General features: G+C 43.8%; 1 protein-coding gene across 1 annotated transcript in view; it reads left to right on the forward strand.

Annotated features, from left to right (window-relative positions):
* LETM1 (leucine zipper and EF-hand containing transmembrane protein 1) overlaps nt 1-26,753 on the forward strand; it is a 733,094-nt gene that overhangs the window by 380,802 nt on the left and 325,539 nt on the right. The window contains exon 7 of the mRNA XM_086964211.1: nt 1,343-1,462. Coding sequence (XP_086820337.1) covers nt 1,343-1,462 — 120 coding nt within the window. The remainder of the gene's footprint in view (nt 1-1,342; nt 1,463-26,753) is intronic.

Raw genomic sequence — 26,753 nt, forward strand, 5'->3', positions numbered from 1 at the left:
CCCACGCCCAGATCCGGACCTCCTCTGGCAGAAATGAAGTTTAGAGGACATCTCCAATACTCCGTGCCCTGGTCCAATGCTGTGACAGCCTGCAGCGGCACCGATGGCAGTGATTTTTAACGTATCATGCAGCTGCACTGATGGCGGTGATTTTTAAAAGATTGCGGGTCTTCGGAGCGGAGTTCTTCTACTCCACATCTGCCATCTTGCTCTGGCTGGCCACACCCCCTAGCAATTGTCTTCCTATTGTTTCACAGGTTAAATAATGTACAATCAAAATATTCACCTTCATAGTCAATTTGTATGCATTTTTGGTGTAATGTTGGGGTTGGATCGGTACGCTGATAAGGTAACTGGAATGTGTATATCTTTTGAGGTCGGGATCCATTTGAGGCTGGTGTGTGTTGAGTGTTTTAAATGTCGGTCAGCTGAATCTTTGCTGTTTTAAAAAAATGTTTAAAGTCTGGGTACAGTGAAGTATTTAAAGCCATCAGAGTTCAGGCAGACATTGAAGATGCGGCTTATAAAACCGCTTTTTGGGATAACTAGTGTGTTTCGGCCAGTGCCGATGCAATTGCACCAGACTGCCTAGCCTTTTATTGAGTCTGATGCTTTTCTAGTAGTGACAACGTTTCTGTATGGCAGGCTGGTAAGAATGATAACCTTTTGAAAGGAGAATGCTGTGGTGAGATTATATTTCTGTAAGACTGCCTGGTGTGAATGAGGACTTATGGCATTTTTGATGATGTAGGGTGATGAAGGGAAAGTAAGGATGTCATTAACTGATTTGATATTCTAAACTTTGTTGGTTAGGAAGAAGCTAAGTTCATGATTGTAATGGCAGGTATCCTGCATCAGGTGTGGTGAATATTTCTGCTGCCTCGAAAGTTGATGGTGCAGTTCAGGATGGTGATAGTGTGATAAAGGGTTGTTGTTAAGCTCATGATTTTGGCGATACCTATGGAATTTCTGATCCTTGTCAAACTAAATAGGTTTCATCATAGAAGTTGACTGTGTCTGAGACATCCTAGATGAAGCTGGAAATAGGAGTCCAAAGACATATGATAAAACCTCACAATCTATCAGAGCCAGGTAGAAGATAGTCTCAGAGTTTCTTATCATCGGGTCATATTTTAAAAAACAAGGGAGTACTTTGTAATATCAAGTAATAAAGATTAGTTGTCCTACATAAGTTGGCACGTGCTTGACAACTTTTTATTAGAGCGTAATAGCTTCCCTTATGTCTTGATATATCATTGTGCATGTCCTAGAAGATAATTTCCATTTCTTTCACATTTCTTGAATGACCTCTAAATTTAGCTTATTCTGGTCTTCCATATAGCTGATTGCAGAGGAAGGCGTGGACACTCTCAGTGTAAAGGAGCTTCAAGCAGCATGTCGAGCAAGAGGCATGAGAGCACTGGGTGTTACAGAAGAGCGCCTACGGGAGCAACTTAAGCAGGTATCGCCAACATTCCAAAATGTTCTCTGAAATGCAGATGTTCCTCTGGTATAAGTTTTGCAAAGTAAATATCTTCTTTAAGATTAGATGCTGTTGGTTATCAAGATCACAAAGCAAGTACAGTCTAGATCTACTCTCAACAAGCCTTTTAAGTTCTGTTCACCAACCTATTTATTAATACGTTTTGATCTGGTGTATTGTTGTTTAAAGCTGTAAAAAAAAACTTCCATGTGTCAAGAGGAAGATTTGACTTGTTAGATGCAGTTGACTAGTAAAAGAAAATGTATAACCTTTCTTTATCCTTTGTAACAAAAACACATCAGGTGTGCAGTCACGATCAGAGAAGACAGATGGAACATGTGGTGTAGCTCATATGTACCAATAAGACAATCATAATTTTGGCGTTGTAGATAGCACTTGTCAAAGAGTCTGTCAGTATGTTAATGGGTTTATCAGTCCAATTTCCCCTCAGCCATGCTTTCGCTCCTATCTGAGGCACACTGCCCATGTGTCAGGGTTTAAAAACACATTACATAACTCCCTCCACGTCCTGAAATCATCAGCCAGTTTAGCATCCCTACGACTGGTTTTCATGTGCGCTTCCTTCACCAGGGGCCACTCATGCACATCTCTGAGCCACACTTCCACTTCTGGGGTACGATTCCCCATCCATGTTATTGCGACCCTACCATTTGCCAACACTAGGAGTAATTACAGGAGTTTTGGGGTTTCGTAATGTATCCCAGTATGCAGTGCTGTGGCGTAATCTCCACTCGTAGTTCTGTTCCCTCCAGCACCAACTCCACCACCGGGCCCAAAATTGGGGTACCCTAGGACCCCACATGCTAAATGCAAGAAGTATGCCCTCATTCTGCTGCACCGAGGACAATCTTCTGGGCGGTCCGGGTCAATGTGGTGCAACCTTACTGGTGTCATGTACGTGTGGTGTAAGTAGTTACAGTGTATTAACTCAAAGCTTGCATTGCAGGATACCGTAAGCATAAGTGCACTTACTACTCTCCACGTCAGGTCATCTAAAGGCTATGACATGGCCGCGTCCCATGCCGCACGAGCCTTGGGCAAGGGAGCCGTTGAATCGGCCCTCATGGTATAATACAGAAGAGAGATAAGTCTACTCCCATCTCCACAAGGGAACAGTATCTCTAGCGAGTGTGTCATCTGCGGAATCACGGTGTATGTTGGCCACGTTACCTAAACTAAGTTCCAAAGTCCAGCATAAATCAGATAGTGGCCCCAATTTAGCTCAAAATCCTCACAGGCCTGCTCATAGGTAATGAAGGATTCGCCTTGGTACGAGTCAGCCCCCTCCCCACCTGGAACTATACATTGTAAATCATTTTCTTCACCAGGGCGAGAATCCATACAGCAAGTTCCAGATAAAATGGCGCTTGCTTCAGGATGATCTCCACAAATATCTGTCAGACGCTCGAAGTCTGTTTGACCAAGTAGGGGAAGTAATATGGGGTTCTCATCCGGGGGATACTCATCAATAGTCATAATCTATGAATAATCCTATATATATATCTATATATATATATATATATATATATATATATATATATATATATATATCTTTTCTCCAACTGACGGGAGCCACGATCCCTACAGGACGGCTTCGTAAAGCGGGCATGGAGCAACCGGCATTTGGCGCACCAAGGCAAAAAAAGAGAACTGCGAAGCCCAACTCAGTGTCTCACTGGCTTTATTTGCTGTGCAGAAGTGGCAGGACATCAAAACCCTACGCGTTTTACCCGTTATTGTTGGCCTTGTTCACAGGTGAGGTGCATCACGATCAATTTGCTTACGCACTTTAAAACACCCTCATCACGTGACCAGGTATCAGTACTACCAGTCACATAGTGCACCTTCCTTGTTACTACTTTCTGCGGTGGTTGTAAACTGCAGCTAAGTAGCATCTTGAAACCGCAGATAAAGTAAAATCATTTTTCAGTTCTTGTGTACTGTGATGTTATTTTATTACGACTGCATAGCGTCCTTGCTTCACAGTACAGCATGCGAGTGCACTTCGTGGTACGAGAAAATGTCACATCATGAAAGGTGCTGCGGTTACCTTAAAAAAATGAAGTCCACAAGATGTGCTGCCCAAAAATGTCACCAAATCTTAGCTTATCCAGTATTATGGGTGTCTTTCATAGATTCACATGCCTGAATCATTCCCCGTCGTCATGACAGGAGTCCCCGGTATATATAAAAGTAATGTCCTATAGACATACATAGAGAAAAGTAGGCCTAAGGGCCTTGCCTTAGTAGCCTAACCATGTCCCTTTGTAAAAAGGACCAAATTCCAGAAGGTAGCCAATCAGCTACCACCTCCCTCTAGAACCTTCCTTTCAGGAGCCTCAGTCGCTCAGATTTTCTACCGCACATTGTGCAAGGGAGTCTCCACCTGAGTTCTCCTCAGGTTTCATAGTTTATCTCTTTTTCTCACAGAAAATTGGATATTTTTCTTCAAAACTCAACTATGGCTGATCAACAGAAGAAAGGTCTCTTCAGGGCTTGCTCATCCTGTGGTAAGAAAAGACTACACGTCGATGACAAGCATGAAACTTGCCTGTACTGTCTTTATCCTGATCATTCTCCCAAAGAATGCCGAATTTGTAGAACATTCTCTACAAAAACACTTAAAGAAAGGGAAGGAAGGCTGCTCCTCTGGTTGAACAGACTGAACACCAGAGATGACCTGGAGTCTTAAGAGGATGGTGAGATGGCTTCAGTTTCCTCAAAAATATCCTTAAAGAGGCCAAGGGTTACTTCCCCTAGCCCTTCAAACGTTCCTCCTAAAAAGACTCCCTCCAAGTCTTCAGAGGCAAAATCCACCACGTCTGGTAAGGAGGCGCCTGCCTTCAGGAAGCCTGCGCAGTCGTCGACAACAAATCCGTCAACGCTTCCCTCAGCGATGAGGAAATCCATCCCTACAGTCTATATTTCTACATCGACGACGGTGTCGACGACGGCGTCGTACGCATATTCATCGACGACGACGACTACTCCATCATCGACGGCGGGTAAACCTGTGTTGATTATTCTCATAAAAAAGCACTCTACGTTGCCTAAGATTCCGTCGACGACGACAACAACAGCGTCGACGACAAAACCAAAACGACGCCTACTCAGACCCCCTCGACGACGGGCGTGTCGTCGTCGGAAGACATCGACGACGGTAAAAACATCATCGTCGTCGAAGACACAGTTGTCAAGCACATCGACGACGAAAACACCGTCGACGAGCACACTGTCGACGGCGAAGACCCCGTCGACGACGAAAACCTCGTCGACGAGCGCACCGTCGACGACGGAACCGTCGGCGAAGATACCGTCAATGAGCTCTTCAATCGGAATTCAGTCGACGACGCCAACAACGACGATACCGTCGACGCTATGGAAACAATCCAACTTGATTCCCCCAAAAAGAGTACAAAGGATCCAATTACACCGGATTTAACGTCTCCAAGCAGGGTTCAAACCTTGCTCCCATCTAAACTACTGCAAGGCGACGAATCGGACGATGACCAGTACGATCAGGCCACCAGTCCTTCAGATCTTATCGTAAAATGCCAAAGCACAGATGAGGATGGCGATGAAATGGAGATAACTGAAGAAACTGTACATTCGCAGGTACAAAAGCAGGTCACACCTATGGTATGCCTTCCAGTATCCATAGTCTCAGATCTACAGTTCTTGATACAAGACTACAAGAAACGATTTCCGGACTCTCCAACGGCCCCATCAATGGAAAAAACTCCGGTCTCATCTGGGCCGACATCATCTCCAAGACCAAGACCATCACCTTTGGTGATACCCCGAGAGAGAGAGACAGTACAACATATCTCATCTACTGATGACGAGGGTGAGGAACCAAAAGAATGGGAGGTTCGGGATGACCTTTCCGACCACAGGGACGATGAAGACAACATCGCTCCATCTCCAGCCACACCTGAACCCACTACATCGGACTCGCCGCCAACAGACATTGGCGGATTCCATAATTTAGTGGAGAGAGCGGCCACGAGATTCCATATGACTATTGATTCCACTGAAACGGACTGTTTCTTATATGATTTTAAAGACCCAGTCAGAAAAACAACTAGATCAATTCCAATCATTGATCACATATGGGAACATGGCCAACAATTAATGCAGACACCAGCCTCGGTCTCCGGAGTGGTACCCAGACTGGATAAAAAATATAAGGCACCAGCAACTGCACCAACATGCCTTACTGGACATCCAAAACCAGATTCCGTGGTTACCCAAGCAGCACAAAAGAACTCTAGAAATCCGTCCTCTCCATTGTCAGCACCACCAGACAAGGAAGGCAGAAAACTAGACTGGATTGGCAAACGCTTGTCAACCACTTCAGCCATGACCATCAAAGTAGCTAACGCCATTGCACTACTAGGACGCTACAATAGGCAATTGTGGGAAGACATTGCCCCATATCTGACAGAACTGCCTGATAACTTAAACGAGGAAGTTCAATCACTCCTTAAAGAAGGACAAACGTCAGCATCAGAGCTTATTGACTGTGCCGTAGATGTCGGAATGACTGGCTTCAGACAGCTAGCGGGTGCAGCGGTCTTGCGAAGACAAGGATGGCTCAAGGCAACATCCTTTCGTCAAGAAGTCCAAACAAAAGTACTTGACATGTCCTACGACGGCCAACACCTCTTTGTGGAGAAAATAGACGAGGCCTTACAGGCAATCAAAAAAGATACGGACACTGCACGGGCGCTTGGCACGTTACAGTTTAAAAACCAGTCCTTTCGAGGGAGCAGGGGTAGAGGTCAGCCCTCTTACAGAGGATCTTACCAGAACAAATCCTCTTACTCATATAACCAAAGCCGAACGCAATACCAGCAGCGGCAACAGCAACAAGGACGTCAGACCTCATACGGAAAGTCCAACTACAGAGGAGGAAACCCTCTGGCGGACGCTAATGACCGTTTCCAACAGCCAGTCCATCCACCATCTCGTTATTTCAAAATTGGAGGAAAATTGACACACTTCCTCCACAATTGGAGATCAATAACTACAGATCGATGGGTACTCCAATTGATACAATACGGACATTCATTGGAATTCAATTCAATTCCCCCGACAACTCCTCCTCGCAAGCTCCAACACAGGCACTTACGTCTACTCCTTCAAGAGATCTCCTCAATGTTGAAGAAAGGATCAATCGAGCGAGTACCATCAGCTCACAAAGGGAAGGGATTTTATTCCCGCTTCTTTCTAATACAACAGAAAAGGAAAAAATGGAGGCCCATCCTAGATCTCAGAGCACTCAATACACTCTTGAAGAGTCAATCGTTTCGGATGGTGACTATCCAAGAGATCTTGGGATCGCTGGAGGAAGGAGACTTTATGACGTCTTTAGACCTACAAGACGCATATTATCACATCCCAATCCACAAACGCCTCAGTAAATTCCTCATATTCGCAGTAGCGGGTCAACACTACCAATTTTGTGTCCTCCCATTCGGCCTAAAATCAGCCCCTCGAATCTTCACCTGTGGCAGCATTCCTGAGACAATATGGTCACCAAGTCTTCCCCTACCTGGACGACTGGCTGGTGAAAGCACCATCTGCAACAGGCGCAGAAGAGTCTTCCAACGCCTGTCTAGAACTTTTTCAGCAACTGGGCTTGACACTCAATCACGAGAAGTTTACCCTACAGCCCTCCAAAATTCTAACATATCTTGGGGCTACTCTGAATACGGAATGTTCAAAAGCATTTCCATCTCAAGAGAGGAAACAAAAGGTTATTACCCTGGCCACCGCAGTAGCTTCAAACAAAACCATACGGGTCCCTACATTCAAGTCCCTTCTAGGGATGATGTCCTCGTGTATCCTGCTCATTCCACACTGTCGGCTCAGGGTGCGCCCCCTGGAAGAGGCCTTGACCAGACAATGGACTCGGAGCACAGGCTCTTTCGAGGATCTTATTGTGATTACTCAACAAATATCCAAGGCCTTGCTCTGGTGGAGAATACCCAGGAACCTTTCGCAAGGAGTACCATTCCTGCTACCGGCAACTCCACACGTAATAACTACAGATGCCTCTCTAGAAGGATGGGGAGCGGTCCTTCAAGAATTACAAATCAGCGGCAAGTGGTCGGAACAAGAAAGCCAGCTCCATATCAACCTCTTACAACTGAGGGCAGTTTTCCTATCTCTGCAAGCCTTCCTCCCACGCATCTCAAACTCTCCAGTGCTTGTCAGAACAGACAACACCACGACAATGCACTACTTGAACAAGCAGGGAGGGACGCGTTCGCTTACTCTATCTCGCGAATCGCAGAAGATTTGGAACTGGCTAGTGCTCCACAATATCACACTGACAGCCCTGGCAAAGACAACTTCATAGCACATGCTCTAAGCAGACAGAGATCCCTATCCCACGAATGGGAACTCGAACAGAAAGTGCTGAATCGCATATTCTTGAAATGGGGGAGGCCGCAGATCGACCTCTTTGCCACCAGGGAGAACGCCAAATGCCGCAACTTCGCAAGTTGGCATCCCCAGTCGCGGTCACTCGGAAATGCATTTTCCATCGCATGGCGCAACGTGTTTGCGTACGCATTTCCGCCATTTCCCCTCATTCCAAGAGTCCTTCGGAAAAAGAAAGTGGAATGCTGTACACTGATTCCGATCGCCCCGTTCTGGCCGAGGCAACACTGGTTCACGGACCTCCATCGCCTCTCAGTCCAACCGCCAATCCGTTTGGGTCGACATCCAACACTCCTCACAATGTCCAAAGGCCAGGTACTGCATCCGAATCTGAAGTCTCTCAGTTTATCGGCATGACTCCTGAGTACCGAGAACTCCATGAACTAGACATTCCGCAGGTGTGCAAGGAGGTACTTGCTGAAGCAAGAGTGGACAGCACAAATAATACCTATTCCTTGAAATGGAAGCGATTTTGCATGTAGTGTAAGGACAATGGTCTCCATCCTTTCCGGATTGCCCCAGAGCAACTTTTACCATATCTGTTACAACTGGCACAATCGGGACTTGCGCATGCCTCTATCAGAGTTCATCTGGCAGCAATTTCCCGGTTTACAAGAACATCAATAGGACCCTCTCTCTGGTCTCACCGGTTAATAATGCAATTCCTTAAAGGGCTCTACAGATCCTTCCCTAGACCAAGAAGAGTGCCACCAACATGGCATCTCAATGTGGTACTCAACCAATTGATGAAACACCCTTTCGAACCAATCCATAGGGCGGATCTCAAACATATATCCTGGAAGACAGCCCTTCTATTGGCTCTGACCTCAGCTAGAAGGGTCAGCGAACTACAGGCTCTTTCAATACAAGATCCCTTCATGAATTTCAAGGAAGATAGAGTAATTCTAAGAACAAATCCTCTGTTCATTCCTAAAGTCCCGTCGGACTTCCATTTAAATGAACCATTAGTCCTACGATCTTTCTTCCCAAATCCCAGTACTGCGGCTGAAAGATCCCTGCATTCCTTGGACCTAAAGAGGCGTCTTAAGTTTTACCTTGACAAAACAAAACATTTCAGGAAAACGAACCAGCTTTTCATCGCTTTCAGCAGACCACGAAAGGGAATGCCAATTTCCAAACAAAGCATTTCAAGATGGATCTCTTCTGCGATTGCCTTCTGCCATGACAAAGCAGGAAGGCCATTACAATCCAAAATCCGAGCTCATTCTGCAAGAGCTGTGTCCACATCGGCCGCACTATTTGCTGGCGTGCCAATACTGGACATTTGCAGAGCAGCGACCTGGAAGTCACCGCACACATTTACCAGGCACTACTGCCTGGATATGGAACTGATGCAAGATGCAGCTGTGGGCCAGGCTGTGCTTCGCCACCTATTCCAATGAGGCGAGCCTTCCTCCTTCCCACCATCCTTCACTGGAATGCACATTTATTTACTTACTTTTTGTTCCTTCTTGACGGTTCTTAGTCGCATGATATATATGTATATATATATTATCTCATACTGCTTATGCTGTTCCATCAGAAATGTGCATAATGTATTGCTTACTACTCTGATTCAGGCATGTGAATCTATGAAAGACACAAGAAATGCGTTACTTACCTGTAACTGCAGTTATCCAGTATTGGTGTCTTTCATAGATTAACATGCAACCCTCCCGCCTCCCCTGGAAGGTCTCACCTCTCTCGCTAACAAGTATTACGCCTACCTAGCCTGGTGCGTACGAAATTCTGAGAGACTGAGGCTCCTGACAGGAAGGTTCTAGAGGGAGGTGGTAGCTGATTGGCTACCTTCTGGAATTTGGTCCTTTTTACAAAAGGACATGGATAGGCTACTAAGGCAAGGCCCTTAGGCCTACTTTTCTATATGTATGTCTATAGGACATTACTTTTATATATACCGGGGACTCTCGTCTCGACGACGGGGAATGATTCAGGCATGTGAATCTATGAAAGACACCAATACTGGATAACTGCAGTTACAGGTAAGTAACGCATTTCAACTGGGGCCAGTGAGTCCGTAGAATATATATATGTATATATATATATATATATATATATATATATATATATATATATATATATATATATCCTCCAAAACATCCTGAACCAGCGCTCTGCCAACGCGGTACAAACAGGTACAGACCACTCTGGCGCGATATGTTTCAAAGTCAAAGCTTTATTTCTCCGTCTTTTCCCAGCATGACGCGTTTCGGCTGCGTCACTGCAGCCTTAATCACATAATTCTCCAAAGACAATACAGTGTTTAAATAGTGATTCCCTGGTTGAGCATGTCACATGACATAAGGAAATGAAGAACATACTATATACATCGATCTTAATGAAAGCACAAGAACCGATAGTCAAATCATGGGTTTAAATAGCTAAAATCATTATAAAAATATTTTATCTATATACACCCTCTTTGTGCACAGCAAATTTTCAAAATCAGTAGCAGCATCACAATTAATAAGTATATTAATATATTTACAGCAGCCAAAATTTCTATATATACTTTTAAATAGCAGCAGTATGTAGCAGCAGCATATAATCATATCAGAAAAATTGTTATGACTCCACAATTACCACAATATGATTTACCATTGTGATGGAATTATGGCCAAGTGGCCCAACTCTCCTTTTGAATGCTGTGTCAAAAATTCCTATCTTCTTATGTCTTGTGCAAAATACCATGCTCAAATGGATAAAGTGCTAATGTAAACATAATTATTAAGGTGCAAAATAGTGCTAAGTGCAAATACCACAGATAAAATGATATTTAAAATTGCATTTCAAAATTCCAGGTTTAAAATAGATCATAAAATTGTATTAACTTTCTAAAGTGCATAAACAGACTTCATTGCATTATAGCACAAATCTCCAAATTTGTTTCGTTCAATATATACCTAATCTGATCAATCAGTTGTGCAAGTAGAATAAAGTGCAAATGTGACATAAATTATGTAAATGCATTCTCATCGTCCCATACATTTTCCAAGACTTAGGGCCTGATGTAGGTAGGCAAATACCAGTCGGTAACGGCCGAAATTCGGTAATTTCGGCCATTACCGACCGGTATTTTGATTTTGGGATGTAGGGGCATGTTAAAATACAGATTCGGTAATTTTACCGATTCGGTAAAATACCGACTCTGTAAAATTACCGAATCTGTATTTTGACATGTAGGTAGCACTTAAATCAGTGCTACAGGGGTTTAAGAAGTTGTTATTTACCACCAACTACAAGTTGGTGGTAAATAATGAAAACCCTTTAAAAAGCATTTTTTTTGCTTTTTAAACAGTGCCATGTTGCAGAAATACATGCCCTAAGGGCATGTATGTCTGTAACATGTGCACCCATGCACAATTGAGGGGTGCAACAGGGTGTCAAAGTGACACCCTGCCACCCTTCAATGTTTCCCCCTATTACTGAATCGGTATTTACCGATTCGGTAATTGCTATTCATTCCTATGGGCCCAGGCCCATAGGAATGAATGGCAATTACCGAATCGGTAAATACCGATTCGGTAATTACCGAATCATACCGATTCGGTAATGGATTCGGAAAAATTACCTAAATCCCAATTGCCAGTTCTTAAATACCGAATCGGTATGATTCGGTATTTAAGAATCGGTAATCTGGGATTAACTACATCGGGCCCTAAATTCCCATTAGTGCCCTGATCTACATTGAATCTTGCCTTAAAAACCATTCTTCAGTACTCAATTTCAAACCATCCAAGAAAAACCACAACTGCTCTTGTGAGTACCATATAACATTATAACGAACATGTATTATGTTGGGGCACCAGTGTAACTCATATCATGTTTTATTTCCATTGAGTGTATGTGTGGCGTACAACTCGGGTCCCATCTATATTGTTAGGGGTACTACATTCTGAACAGATTGATAGGGCTTTCTTAAAGAAAGTTATATAAGTCTACCCCCCATGTTCATCCCATTCGGGATCCTTGTATCTCATAAAATGATGTACTTAGATTCAAGCTGCCGGAGTTGTTTCTCCCTGTTACCATCCCTTACATTTTTGGGTACTGAATCAATAATGAAATATTTTAGATCATTCAAGTTTTTATCATGAACCAACTTGAAATGTCTTGCCACCGGGTAGCTTTCATCAGAGTTTACAATTGCCCGCAAGTGTTGTAGAATTCGGTTGCAGGCTTGCAACTTAGTGCTACCTACGTATTTCAGTCCACAGGTGCATTGTAAAACATACACCGCAAATTCTGTGCGACAGGTGTATGATTCTTTGATCTTTATGGGATTAACATCAAAGCTGTTCAATATTCACTGGTGTTGACACCAAATTTGCACGCTCTACACGAAATGCACTTGCGGAACCCCGTTCTACTGGTTAACCAGTTCTTGGATTTAACCACTTCGGGACTAGGCTTAACTAAAGCATCCCTCATAGAGGGATCCCTACGAAAGGTGGTAGCCGGTTCCTCAGGTATTAGTTGTGCTAAGGTAATGTCAGTTCTTAATAGGGTCCAGTGTTTTCTTAAAATTCCCCTCACCTTCCTTTCCTCCGTGTTAAACGTGGTGATGAGTCTAATCTGTTTCTGCGCAGGGGTGGGGTCCAAATTGTCTTTCACCTTGATCTTGTTACTCGACCCTGCCAGACAGTCCTCTCTACTATGACTATTCGCCTTGATTCTGGCCTCTTTTGAACAATACCCTCGCGCCAGAAACCTCTTATATGCCTCTGTTTGACATGCCACTAAATCTAACTCAGAACTACATATTCTTCTCATCCTGAGAAACTCCTCGTAGGGTATGCTTCTGATCAAGTGTCCCGGGTGCGCACTTCTGACATGTAAAATTGCATTCCCTGCCGTGTGTTTCCTGTGCAGTTTAGTTTGGATGGTATCATTCTTCACATAGATCTCAACATCAAGAAACTGTATGATAGTTTTGCTTATGTCTGCCGTGAAGTGCTGATTCAAATTATTTACATTTATGTTTTTCACAAAATCTCTGGCAGATTCCTCTGTTCCTCTCCATATCATGCAGATATCGCCAATGAATCTCCAACATTGGACCACATGGGATTCAAACAGGAGTTTGTTTTTCCCTCTGAGAACATGCTCCAACCACCACCCTACATTTAAACATGCATAGGTGGGGAGAAGCATGCTCCCATCGCGACACCCCAATGCTGCTGGTAAATTTCCTTATTGAAAAGGAAAAAATTATTTGTAAGACATAAATGAATCATTCTTAAAAGCATAGCATTATGTTGTTTATATGCTATACTGCGCTGATCCAAAAAATACTTAACAGCATTTAGACCGTCTGCATGTTGAATACTCGTGTAGAGGGGACTAATAGCTAAAGCAATAAGAAAATAATCAGTTTTCCATTCTATGTTGTCTAATTTAGATAAAAAATGCTCAGTGTCTTTAATATATGAAGGCAAGTTTTCAACAAAATCATGTAGAAAGTGGTCAACATATCTGGAGACCGCCTCCAGAATGCTCCCCTGAGCAGAGATGATTGGTCGCCTAGGGATAGGCGTAGTACGCTTATGAATTTTCGGAATGAAATGGAGGGTGGGGTCATTGGATAATCATTTTTAAGGAAACCATGTTCTTGCTTGGTCAATAAACCATCCCTCTTCTATTGATTCAGTTCTTTATGCACATTCTCTTTAAGGCACTTGATGTCATTAAAAGTTCCCTTTTTGTAACATAATTCATCACTCAAATGCTGATTTGCTTCTTCCAAGTACTTTGTACGGGGCCAAATAACAATATTTCTTCCCTTATCTGCTTTATTTATTATAAGGTTGGAGTTGTTACGAAGTTTTTTCATAAGGGCTGCATATTGTTTTTCCATGTATCTGTGTCTTTTCGCTTTTCTTGCAGTGACACACTGTAGCTCCTTTAAGTCCTCAACTACAATGTCATTGAAAGCATCTATCGTATTCTTCGGCATGAGCGGAATAAAAAAAAAGGATGGTTTAAAATGGCTGGCAAAGGGAAGATTGCTGTTGATACCCATATTATGCAGATCCTCCTGTGTGAACATATCTTCATTTGCATCGTCGGTGGCCAAGGCCTGTGCCACCCTTAATGCATTTGTATCTGCTACCTGAAATTTACTTGTTGGTTGCACTAGTTTAGTTATTTTAGTTGCCTGATCCTGTGCGTCAGCTAACTTGAAATGCTTCCTCAGTTTCAGTTTCCGAATAAATTTAAAAACATCTATGCGAGTTTGCACATAATTGAACGAATTTTTAGGACAAAATGATAAGCCAAGAGTCAGCAATTGTATTTCAGCTTTGGATAATACTACATCTGAGAGGTTAACTACTGTATTGTCCAATAGTGTATCCGTGGGGGCTTCTGTGATGTCTGTACTGTTGCTCTCATCCGGACATCCCTCTCCAGTTTGAATTGATTCTATTACCATTTCTTTCCCCTGCCTCTCTTTGTAAAACCTCGCCCTCCTACATTTCCTCCTTTCTTTGCGTCTTGTGTTGTTTCTGCTTCGTTTTTCTTTTGCTGTTGCGGAATTCTTGGTCGAAGCGTTTTGCGCCGGTCCTCTATTAAAAAACCCAGCTCTTCTGATGGAGAATAATTTACCGGTACTCTCATTCGACTAGAAGATGCCACCGTGTCTTCATCAGAGTCTACACTGCTTGCGGCCAAATTTAATTCTGTTTCAGAGTTCTCCATAGGGGGTCTATCCATAGGGGGCAGTTCATTGTCTTTAGGAGCCATTGCTTGTCTCTTTACCGTGTCGTATTTACGCTCAAACGTGAATATTCTTCCGGTCTCATAATCACGTTTGTCGCGTGCAAATTTATATTGTTTACGTGTTCTTATGGTTTCCTCATGCTTGAGTAACAGAGCATCTATTTCTTCCCTGAATCTCTTAAGGAGTTCTTTGTTATCATATTTGTCCAATTCGCTATTGAGTGTTTCAATGTTTTTCAAAATTTCATTTCGATCTATTTCAGCATGTTTAATCAAGATGCAGATCATGTTCATGGATGCCTCCAAATTATTAGTTGCCCACCCATTCAACATGAGAGGGTTGGGGTTCTCAAAAGATGGTGCATTGAGAACCCTCAACCCTCTTGGCACTCATCCCACTTCCTTGTATTTTTCAAATGAGCGTTTCTCCCACCACTTGATAATCTCAGTTTGTAGGAGTGTTTCCAATTTTTTTTATTTGGTTTTCATATCTGTAACGGTGTTATTTTCCGCAATAGGGACTTCTACAGTGTCACTGATAGTCGGGAGGTTTAAAAACATTGTGTCTGCCAATGCTTCCCGATTCCGAAGAACTTCTGCTAGTGTCGCCATTATGTACGGTGAAACAAAAATGTAGCTTAACAAGACTTGCAGGCGGTGGCGCCTTAGCAGTCTCTTCTACTGTCGCGCACTAATCCTCTCACCGGCAATATCCGTCAGATCTACTGCACGCACGCCGGCTTACCACAAAGACTTCCTGGAGCTTCCGCTGGGTCCTCCGACTCGAACTCTGTTCTTCCAGGGCAACCTAGAGCTTGTCGGCAAGCAAGCTCACTTCGATCACTTCCAATGACGTGGGGGGTTGAGTGCTTGTTTTACTCCTTCCGGGTTAGATTTCGAGTCGGTGCTTAGTTCGGCTGCATAGCAAATCAGCCCGTTGTGAGGGGAGGGTCTGTAAAGACAAAAACAGCCGCGTTCCCTCAAAATTTAAATCCTCCAATACGTCCTGAACCAGCGCTCTGCCACCGCGGTACAATCAGGTACAGACCACTCTGGGTCAATATGTTTCAAAGTCAAAGCTTTATTTCTCCGTCTTTTTCCAGCATACCGCGTTTCGGCTGCGTCACTGCAGCCTTGATCACATAATTGTATGTATGTATTGTACACTTATATAGCGCAAGCTGTCACCCGAAAGGGTATCCTGGCGCTTTGACTCCACTAAACCTGATCCGCAGTCACCACATTATACTGTTTAAAGGAAAAGATGGGTTTTCAAACCTTTTTTAAAGGATGGCAGATCCCTCATGCTCTGCAAAGAGAGAGGGAGGGAGTTCCAGAGTTTGGCGGCTGAGTATTTAAAGGAACGGCCGCCCATTCGCAATCTTCGAACTCTCGGAACCACCGCCAGACAAGCCAAGGAAGAACGAAGCTGTCTTGCTGGATGGTACCACAAAAAAAGTTTCTGCAGTAAGACAGGTCCTTGGTCATGCAGTGCCTTAAAGGCCAGGCAGGCAGCTTTGAAGCAGATTCGTTGTTGAACAGGTAGCCAATGAAGATCTTTTAGCGCTAAGGAAGAAGAAGAAGCTGCGCGTGGCCTAGATAGGGCAAGCTTCGCTGCCATGTTCTGAACACGCTGCAGCCGACTGAGCAGAGTAGTAGGTCCGCCCAAAAGTAAGGCGTTGCAATAATCACTCCTACTTAGGATAATGCTGCGCACCACCTCCGGCCTAGTTTGCGCTGGAAGAAGTGGGAGAATTTTACGCAGAGTGCGTAATAGCAGCATGCAAGTGGAGATGGTCTTGTTAACAAAACCATCCATCTGCAGATTGGGGCTGAACATGACTCCCAGATTACGGGCTGAATCCGCCGCCACCACTGTTCCCATAGCGGACGATGGCCAAAAATCAGCTGGTAGGGGGCACGGGGTTCGATCAGATGAGCAATACAATACCTCTGTTTTTGAGCCATTGAACTGGAGAGAATTGGTTCTCAACCAGTCGGCCGTAGCAGACATACATTGTTGAAAGGTCTCTTTAGACACAGCGTCTTCTCCTTCAAGGGAGAAGATAAGCTGAGTATCATCAGCGTAATTGATCACTGAGATGCCGAAGGACTTAAGACTAATCAATGGGCGGAGATACAAATTAAATCAGATAGGGCTAATCGCTGAGCCCTGGGGTACACCTTGCCCTACTCTCTTAATCCCAGACCTGAAAGGAGGTAGAGCCACCACCTGGTGTCTATTCTGAAGATATGAAGTGAGCCAGTCTAGTGCCAGTCCCGCTACCCCAATCTCCTCCAGCCGACTAATAAGGATGGGGTGGCTGACCGTGTCAAATGCGGCCGACATGTCGAGCAGCACTAAAAAGGCTGCCCGACCGGCGTCGACACGTGATCATAAATCATCCAACACGACCGCCGACTCCGTACCATGTGCTTGCCGGAGGTCGAACTGAGCCACATCCAAGCAGATGTTCTATTCCAGAAAGCTGGATAGAGACTGGGTCACCAGTTTTTCCATGATCTTAACCGGAAAGGGAAGCAGCGATATAGGCCGATAATTCGCCGGGCAGGTGGGGTCAAGTGTGGGTTTCTTCAAGAGTGGAGAGACCACAGCCAACTTCCAGCACTCTGGCACCGTGGCAGTGCTAAAGGACTGGAGGCAGATGGAGTAGAGAGGGCGGAAAAGCTCCTCCTGAAAAAGTTTCCAAAATGTATGAGGAAGCGGGTCAAGGGGAGAACCCGAGGATACCCCCTTTGCAAGGGAGCAGAAATCCTCAAACGGCGGGAGGACGAAATTCTCCAACCTTGGACCATCAAAAAGAGATAGCGGTGCATGAACAGCCAAAGGCTGAGGACATGAGCCACCCGAACTAGCGAGTCCGCTCAGAATGGTAGCAATCTTGTCCTCAAATGCATCGGCCAAAGTATCGCAGAGAGACTGTGAGGCTGGAATGTTATTGGCCGCGCATTTCGGCTTTTAAAGATCTTTAACTATTTTAAACAGGGTCTGAGATTTTTTAGATGCCTGTAATAGCATATCCTCTAGGTGTTTCATTTTTGCGGGCTTAATCTGGGCTTTGTAGTCCAGCAGTGCTTGTTTATAGAGGGATCTAGCAGGCTCTGCATAATGCTTTCTCCAAACCCTTTCTGCCTGTTTACATCTTATTTTCACATGGAGAAGATCGTTCGAGTGCCACGGCATGGTAGGCCTTCGTCTAACTTTTGATTTTCGCAAGGGAACCAGTTTGTCCAGCGAATTAGTGATTTGCATACATAAGCCTGAATAGCTCGCCTCCACATTCCCCTCCAGGGAAAAACCTCTTGCGAGCAGAGTAGGTAGGACGCCGCTATTTAGAAGTTTAGACCATTGTCTGCTAGTTTTGGCGGGACCCGAGCTGCACTCACGCGCAGAATTGGCGGGGAGACCTAGAGAAAAATGGACTATGGCGTGGTCAGTCCAACAAGGAGCAACTATATCCCTGATCTCGACCTGCATTGTTTCCGCGAAAACCAGATCTAGAGCATGGCCCTTCAGGTGAGTCTGAGAGAGTACTAATTGCTGCAGTTGAAGATTGCTACACGCCTGGCACAGTTCTCTATAAGCTGTGTCCATCGGCCCATTTGGCCATAGATTATAATCCCCCAAAATAAGCAATCTAGAGTGAGTGTTAGAAAGATCATAAATTAGATCAATCAGATCAGGTAGACTGGACAATGCATTACCCGGAGGCCTGTAACATAACAGGCCGGAGTGCAATGCTCCTTTCTGTCCTTTGAGAGAAAAACCCATAAGTTCAAATCCTTGGACCCTCCCTACCTCAATCTGAGAGAGATCAAGAGTGTCCCTAAATATGAACCCTATAACTCCCCCTCTATTCCCCTCACGGGGGTTATGCCTAATTTCGAAGGACAGGCCAGCCCAAGTTCCACCTCGCTGTCTGCTCGAGTCCAGGTCTCTGTAAGAAAGAGCACATCCAACTCATAAGATTCAATTAAGAGTGCAATTTCAACATGATGTTTACAAAGAGACCGGACATTAAGTAACCCGCAAGATAGCGCCGCAGAGTTAATAGACGTCACGGTCAGCAAGTTATTTTCAGGAGGGCAATGACAGAGCTCTGCTCTAGTATATGTTAGCCGGTGTGTTGCTGCAGAGTCAGCGTAGCTAGCGCTAGTCGCGATCAGTGCGCGAAACTGGCGCAAACGGGCTTACCTCTGGCGCACCTCCGGCTCGCCAACGGCGCGTCCGCTGCACACCAACGCTGCGCGCTTGATAGGTATGCATATTAAATAGCCGTAAACGCGGGAGTCCTCAGATGTGAACACTAGCCCCCCAACCAAGATGGCGCCCGCTAATCGGCACTCACCTGGTCACCCTCACCCAAAATGGCGGCCTAGATCGCCGCGATGCGGTGGAGTCACGGACCCAAGCACGCCCTAAAGCGCCCTAAATCCCACCAAATGCGGGGTGACAAACAATTATGGTGCAGGGTAAGAGTCTCCCCTAAATATTGCCCCTCAGAGAGCGCGCAGGAAACTAGGTGTCTGACGTCCGAAAAAGAACAGCGCAAAGCGCAAAATGCTCCAATGACAATGTTTATATACATATATACTCAAAACAACTCGAACCAAAACTCCGACTGTCCCTCAATCTTCAGGATATCGCCGGAGGAAGAAATGAGAGCCGACCCAGCTTGCAGGTGAAAAGATTATTTATTTATTCTATCCTCCGTCAGCATAACGTTTCGGCCTGCCCAGAGGCCTATATATATATATATATATATATTATATATGCTCCGGGATATATATATATATATAAAACTTCAAACCCCAGAATGCACACGAATTTCCACACCTGTTTAAGTGAGGCCTCTGGAGAGGTTAATTGAAAAAGAAAAAAAAAACGAACTGAAGGCTGGAGGGTGTGCTGTGCTGATCTGTGGCTGACAGACTGTGCTTTCCCTTTGAAAAAGAAGCATGTTGCTTTGAAACGCGTCAGGGAAGGTAATGAACAATTGGAAAGCTGAGCTGGTTTCAGAAAATAAATGGTTCTGTGAACTTATTTTTCGTGGAGTGGCGTCCTTAAGCAGCGGGCACTTTTGTTGGAATATATATATATATATATATATATATATATATATATATATATATATATATATATATATATATATGAAATAAGCTTGAAGCTCTGCACTTCCATCCTTGACGAACAGAAACATGAACCCAGCGATGTGAGGCCAGATGATATTTATTTACAAGAACCTCAAACCTGACGTGTTTTGGGTACCTAGTAACCTTGCTCATAAGTCAAGTAAGAAACCTCATTCGCCATTTTAAATACAATGCTGTGTGTAAGTGCAAGCACCACATGGTTAATAAACATAGAAAAAAAACCACTGACAATCCCTTGTGAATGCACTGGCGAGTCTGTTTTTCAAACATTTCAAAATTCTGCCACTAATGAGTCACTTTTACAGACATGAGTCAAAATATTACTGCATAAATGCGCAAATGATAATATCGCAATTTGCCTATCTAATCAAGGTAAACGTATATATTATAATTCATTAATTAGAATGCATAAAAAAACCTTCGCCTTTGTGCACTTTACATAATCACTTTCTATACATAAAAGCACTACATGTTAAATTCATGAAACATAATAAATATGCATTAAAAAAACTTGAAAATAGTAGTTCATGTAAAAACTGTGGCTGTGCAAATTGCAAAAATTGTTTGTAAACAATATACCTATGTGACTCCTATCTGTACCATTTACAGTACCAATCTAATTTCAACTACCTGCTTGAATGCTGCAGAGTACCCATTTCGATTTTCAGGCTGGGATGTGCAAAATCGCAAAAGACAGTGTCAGATAAAGTGCTAAAAGATCTAAGTAGACCTTCATAAAGTGCTAGTGCTAAATATACTTAAACAAATATACAATAACTAAAACCACTTGGTAATTAGGTAATACTCCTATTCAACCATGTTAAAAAGGGACTAAAACCTTAAAAAACCTACAGCATTCTTATCAGTCGGAAATTTACAAAAAATGTCATCAAAAACTAACAGTACTAATTCTTACACAAAGTCCAAAACGAATGGAATTTCACAGAAAGTGGTACAAATCCTCTGTATTGTTTAGCCCATTAGGTGTTTTATGCATTCGTTTAAAATGCCGGGCCATCGGGTAAGTAGTCTTTATTAACGATCGCCCTCAAATGCTGCAGTATTCTGACGTGCACCTGCAGCTTTGTGCTGCCCACATATCTAAGGCCACAGGTGCACGTCAGAACATAAACTGCAAACTCAGTTTTGCAGTTAAAACTACCCCTGATTACAACACTATATATATATATATATATATATATATATATATAACATAAATTGGAATGAGAATCTAATTATGGTAACGATAGACGTGAATTCATTGTATACGTCAATTCTACATCAAAATGGACTGTCAGCCGTTAGGAAATTCTTGGACAAGCGATCATTAAGTTTCCTTGAACACTCTGAAATGCTTATGGAAATGTTGAATTACTGCCTCACTCACAATGTTTTTCTTTTTAATGGTGAGGTCTATCTCCAAAAGCAAGGTACTGCAATGGGGACATCTGTTGCCCCAACATATGCCAATCTTTTTATGGCGGTATGGGAGGAAAACATACTACAGAGTAGGTACAAGTCGAATATAAAAACCTGGATAAGGTATATTGACGATTTATTCGTTATATGGGAAGGAGACCAATCCTGTCTAACAGAATTCATTAACAACTTGAACCATAACGATCAAAATCTAACATTCACATCCTCAAGCAGCAAAACCAGAGTGATATATCTAGATGTGGAGGTCTTTGTCAAAAATCAACGGCTTTGCATCAAAATACATAGGAAACCCACTGCCACTAACAGTGTCCTTCATGCCAGCAGTGGACACCCGGAACATCTAAAGTGGAGCATCCCGTATGGGATTTTCCACCGCGTAAAAAGAAATTGCTCGGAAGATAATGACATCAGACAGAACATTGAAGACACAGGTTTAAGATTTTTGGCTAGAGGATATCCTATGGAGATTGTTGAAGAGGCAAAAATGAAAATCAAAGAAAGACCAAGATCCACATTACTGGAAACATTGGAAAGGGTGGATAATGAGGAAACAACCCGCATCATTATGGACTTCAACTCAGAAAATAGAAGTCTTAAAAAAATCATAAAGAAAAATTGGAACATCTTGATGCTGGACGACTCTTTGAAAAGAACACTTCCACCAACCCCCAAGATAACATACAGGAAGTCAGCTTTGTTGGGAGATATCCTTACACGAAGTTATCTAACCACCTACAATTCAAAGAATGAGAAAGGTAAAAAATCGTGGCTAACAACACCTGGCTTCTGGAAGTGCTCGAAATGCAAAGCCTGTGAGCACGGCTGTAACACTCTCTCATATCAACTACAAAACAGAAAAAAGGAAAACATCACTGACCACATAACATGTGAATCCAAATTTGTGGTGTACGTTCTACAATGCCCATGCCAAAAACTGTACGTTGGGAGCACAATAAACAAACTAAAACTACGCATATTACAACATCTAAGAGCAATTAAGAATCGGGATCTTTCTTACCCAATGGCAAAACACTTTCTGGAGAATCACTCAAGCAACAACCAAGAACTAAAATTCTTTGGTGCGAAACTGGTAAAACCAAAGGAAAGAGGTGGAGATAGAATCTTGTTTTAAGAAGAGCAGAATCGAGGTTCATTTTGGCATTGGGCACGGAGAGTCCTTCTGGACACAACCAGGATGCTGAATTATATGTGCATCTGTAGAAGTGTAACCGCTTGGATAAGACATGAAGAATATATTCAATCTATGGGGACAGAACAATTTAATTTAATTTAATTTTATGCAATTTTTAAAGCGCGCAAATACCCGTACGGGTGTCTCGGTGCTATCGTTACAGAACTCACTTTTTGCGGTGAGGGGGAATTAGGCAGAGAACAGCCATGTTTTAAGGCTCTTTCTGAACTTGAGCAGCGTAGGGGCCGTTTTGATGTGGAGTTGTAGTGTATTCCACAGCTTGGCAGTAGCGATAGTAAAACATCTATCTCCCCAGCTGGCTTTTCTTGTCCGTGGGACTTTCAACAAGTAGGCTGAGGACGATCGTAAGGTCCTAGGTTGTTCCACTGGGCAGAGGGCTTTTTTTAGGAACTGTGGTCCGGAGTTGTTCAGAGTTTTGTAGGCTATACACAGAGCCTTAAATTTGATTCGGCTCCTGATAGGGAGCCAATGTAGCTCTTTGATGTAAGGGGACGTGGAGGTGAATTTGGGGATGGGTAGTAGGGTACTGGCCGTGGCGTTTTGCACCGTCTGGAGTTTATTGAGTACCCTTTCCTGAGCGTTCAGAAGAAGGGAGTTACAATAAGCGGTTCTTGAGAACACTAAGGTGCTAAGTGTTTTGCCCGCGGACTGTGGTAAGGAAGTAGTTTTTTTTATTTTTTTTAGGGTGTAGAAGGCAGATGATATCACAGCATTGGCGTGATGGAGGAAAGTCAACTTATTGTCGAATGCGACTCCCAAATTGCGGACCTTGACTACCGGTTGGAGGGGGGGGGGGGACCCAACTGAGATGGCCACCACTGTGGGGACCATGCCTGCTGCAAGTTCCCGAATGTCATCACCTCCGTATTATCGGAGTTTAGTTTGAGGCAATTTGATGACATCCAGGAGCTTATCGCCTTCATTCCCTCTTGGAAGTTGGCTGTGACAGATGTTCCATTATTGTGCACCGATAATACTAGTTGAGTATCGTCGGCGTACGTTGTAAGGGCAATCATACGTACAATGGGATAATACCTCTACGATAAAATGAACAATAACTTAAAAATTAGGAAACATTTGGGAAGAAGGAAACAAGGGGAGAGAGAAGTGTAGACATAATTAAAATAATGAGTAGGGGTGACTTGTATAGAAGGATTGAGGGAACTTTGCTTATTTTAAATCAAATGTGGTACTTAGGGATGGACTAAGAAAAACTGGATAGATAACTCGTATTTTCTCCTCTCCTTATCTGTGTTTGTTTCTTGAAAGTCTACTTTAGCATGATTGAACACAGGGAGATGGCAAACTCTTTTTTTTAAAAAAAAGTTTTTAAAAAAAGATCTAGAAATCTAATGCGTCTTTGCACATGATGTTTTGCACAATGCACATGACACTTTATTATCCAAATTCTCTTTGATCCATTCTATAGATATCTGCTATCTCCCCTCCCCTCTCCCTCATTCCCTCCCTCAACGGCCTTTCCCCTTTTTCCCTCGCTCCCCCCTCCCCCCTTTCCCCCCATCCCCCCCTTCCTTGCCTCGAACTTCCTAGACCTTGCCCCTTCTCTCTTCCGCCAGGATTTCCATTCATCCCGTCCTCATGATATCTGAAGGTTACACATTGTACATTCTGATATGTATAAACCCCTATGTTTCCGTTTTTATGAATTTTAATAACATGATTTCAACCAGGTTGCGAGAATGTTAAACTTATTACCTTTCTTGTCTTAGGGTACTTTACCATTATGTTTCTCTGCCTCCAAGAGATAATTACAAAAATGCATGTCCAAAATGGACACGGAATAAGAATACACTAGTAGGGTTAACAGTCTAGTCTATTTTTAAATGAAATGAAGAAGGGACTTATGCGCTCATCACTTTAAATGGACAGTTTAGACTGCGGGACTCTATGGTCCAGTTGAAGGCAATCGCCGAAACGCATTGACCGTCCTCCTTGTTTGCACAAAATGGTGTTGTAAAAAATTTAAATTACCTCAACCTGAAGAAATCACGCTTTGGATTCCGTTTGTGCTGTGGTGTATCTGGATTGCTGGGCTACGAACTAGAGCTCGGCTGGGTCTGTTCTTTGATAGATAGATATATATATATATATATCTATCACAGGAATACAATCTCCAAAGAGACGACGCGGACCCAAAGTCGTGCGGCAATATTTTTTATTTTTCACCCAGCACCTCCGCCATAATGCGTTTCGGTCCTCCTCGGACCTTGATCACATGACAAGTCACATGGGGAAGCTCATTCAATTTAAAGTGCTAGTGCAAACGTAAGTGCAATAGAAATGGACAACAGACTGAGTGTCAACCACTGCATAATTATATCTGTAAAATACAGTAAACTCGGTGTGCAAAGTGCATGACATAAATATTTATAATAAATATTTAAACAATAGGAAAACTAATTAATTAAAATCTGTGCATGGAATTCCTAGTCGGCAAAAAATCACAGTATGTTAATAAGGCACAAGAATCTACGCACATTTGAGAATAGCAGCATCAAATACATCTGTGGCAATGACACAAAATCAATAAATATATATACACAGACATACAAACCCGCACACACACGAAAAAACATATACATGCAGCCTAGAATGTTTCCAACATGGCAAAACTGCCGAAATAACATAGGTTTGTAAAAAACAATACCCTCCTAACATATAAGGAACAGTGGAAGCAGTGATAAATTGTCATACAACAATGCTTTATTGCCTTAAGGAAAGCTTGTAATTTCAGGCATTTGCCTGTAGGCTGCATAGCAGAGCAATGAAACAAAAGAAAAACGGACACCTTGCCTTTAAGGCTTTCAAGGGTTAGGGTACCGAGCCTTTAATACCTGCAGGAGACCCCTGTTCCCATGATGCACCACAGGTGACAGGTCAGTTTTTTTCCATCTCCTTCTGTGAGGATCCTGGAGTTTGAGCCCTTCAGTTTTTTGACTGAAAGTTATTAATTTGATATTTTCTCAGAAAAATCGACAGTTTCTGATTCCCAGAGGCTTATTCTACTGAATTTTGGTATTTTCCAGAATTTGTTCCAGTCAGAATGCCTGCTTTTTCAGGAAATGTCCTTCCTGTGGCAAGAAAATGGCACTGTCAGACCCGCACTCGGTGTGTATTGTGTGTCTTCCAACTTCACACAACCCTGACCAGTATTATCATTGCCAGAAGTTTTCCAGACTGACTCTGCGCGACAGGGAACAAATTAAACTTCATGCCCTGCTGGAGAAGGACAGAAGCCATCATGTAGGTGACCATGGAGACTTCAGAGCACCTTCTTCAAGCAAGCAACAGCGAAAACGGCGACGTTCAACCTCTCCTTAGTCCAGGAAGAAAAAGGTGACTGAATGTTCGCCGTCGAAATCGCCGTCGAAGAGGCTGAGGCCCTCTTCAGCGTCGAGGGACAAGTCAACGTCTTGACGTCGAGACTCTCCGCCGCATGCAAGTAAGTCGGCGTTGTGGCACAGCACTTCGGGCTCGAAGGCTGTGGGTCCAGAGAGACCTGGAAAAGCTCAGTCGACGTTGAGGCTTCCGTTGACGTTGAGACACTCCCCGCCACCCTCGAGGGGGTCGACGTCGAGAGATACAACAGTGAAAACCGTTGCTGCGAGTGAACATGTCGATGTCGAGAGCGTCGTCAAGGTCCCATCATTCGACGTCGAGGAGATCGACGCCAACACGACGTTGGGGGGGGTCGACCACGAGGCCTCTTCTTCGCCGTTGAAAGTCGACGTCAAGAGCCCCACAACGTCGTAGGCGATCGACGGCGAGACCAACGACTAGGGATGGACGGTGTTCCCATAGCAGATCACCGTGCACATCAATGCCGAAGGAGGCGCAGACCTCATTGACGTCCAGGCGTTCGACGTCGAGGGAAGAAATTGCAGAGGCCACTGAGGAGGCCCAGCGCAAGTCAGCGTCGAGATCCCGATCGACGTCAGAAGCCTAGTCATCATCACCATGGCTGTATATTCTGCAGATTTCTCTAGAGAGATCTCCTAGAGCTGGCGAGCAGTGGGCCAAGGTCTGTCGCCCCGATGGCTGGAGGGCGTCGGAACAGGTGACCGCAGAAATCTGGGCTCAGACTATTCTCGAACATACTCGCCTTCCAGAACCTCTCCGGATAGAAGTGCTCCTGCAAAGCCTTCAAAGTCCCCCCCTGTCCAACCCCCCACCCCCACCCCTCCCCCCCTAGACGACCAAGGTCTCCTT

Source organism: Lissotriton vulgaris, chromosome 3_2, assembly GCF_964263255.1.
Source record: "Lissotriton vulgaris chromosome 3_2, aLisVul1.2, whole genome shotgun sequence".
NCBI lineage: Eukaryota > Metazoa > Chordata > Amphibia > Caudata > Salamandridae > Lissotriton > Lissotriton vulgaris.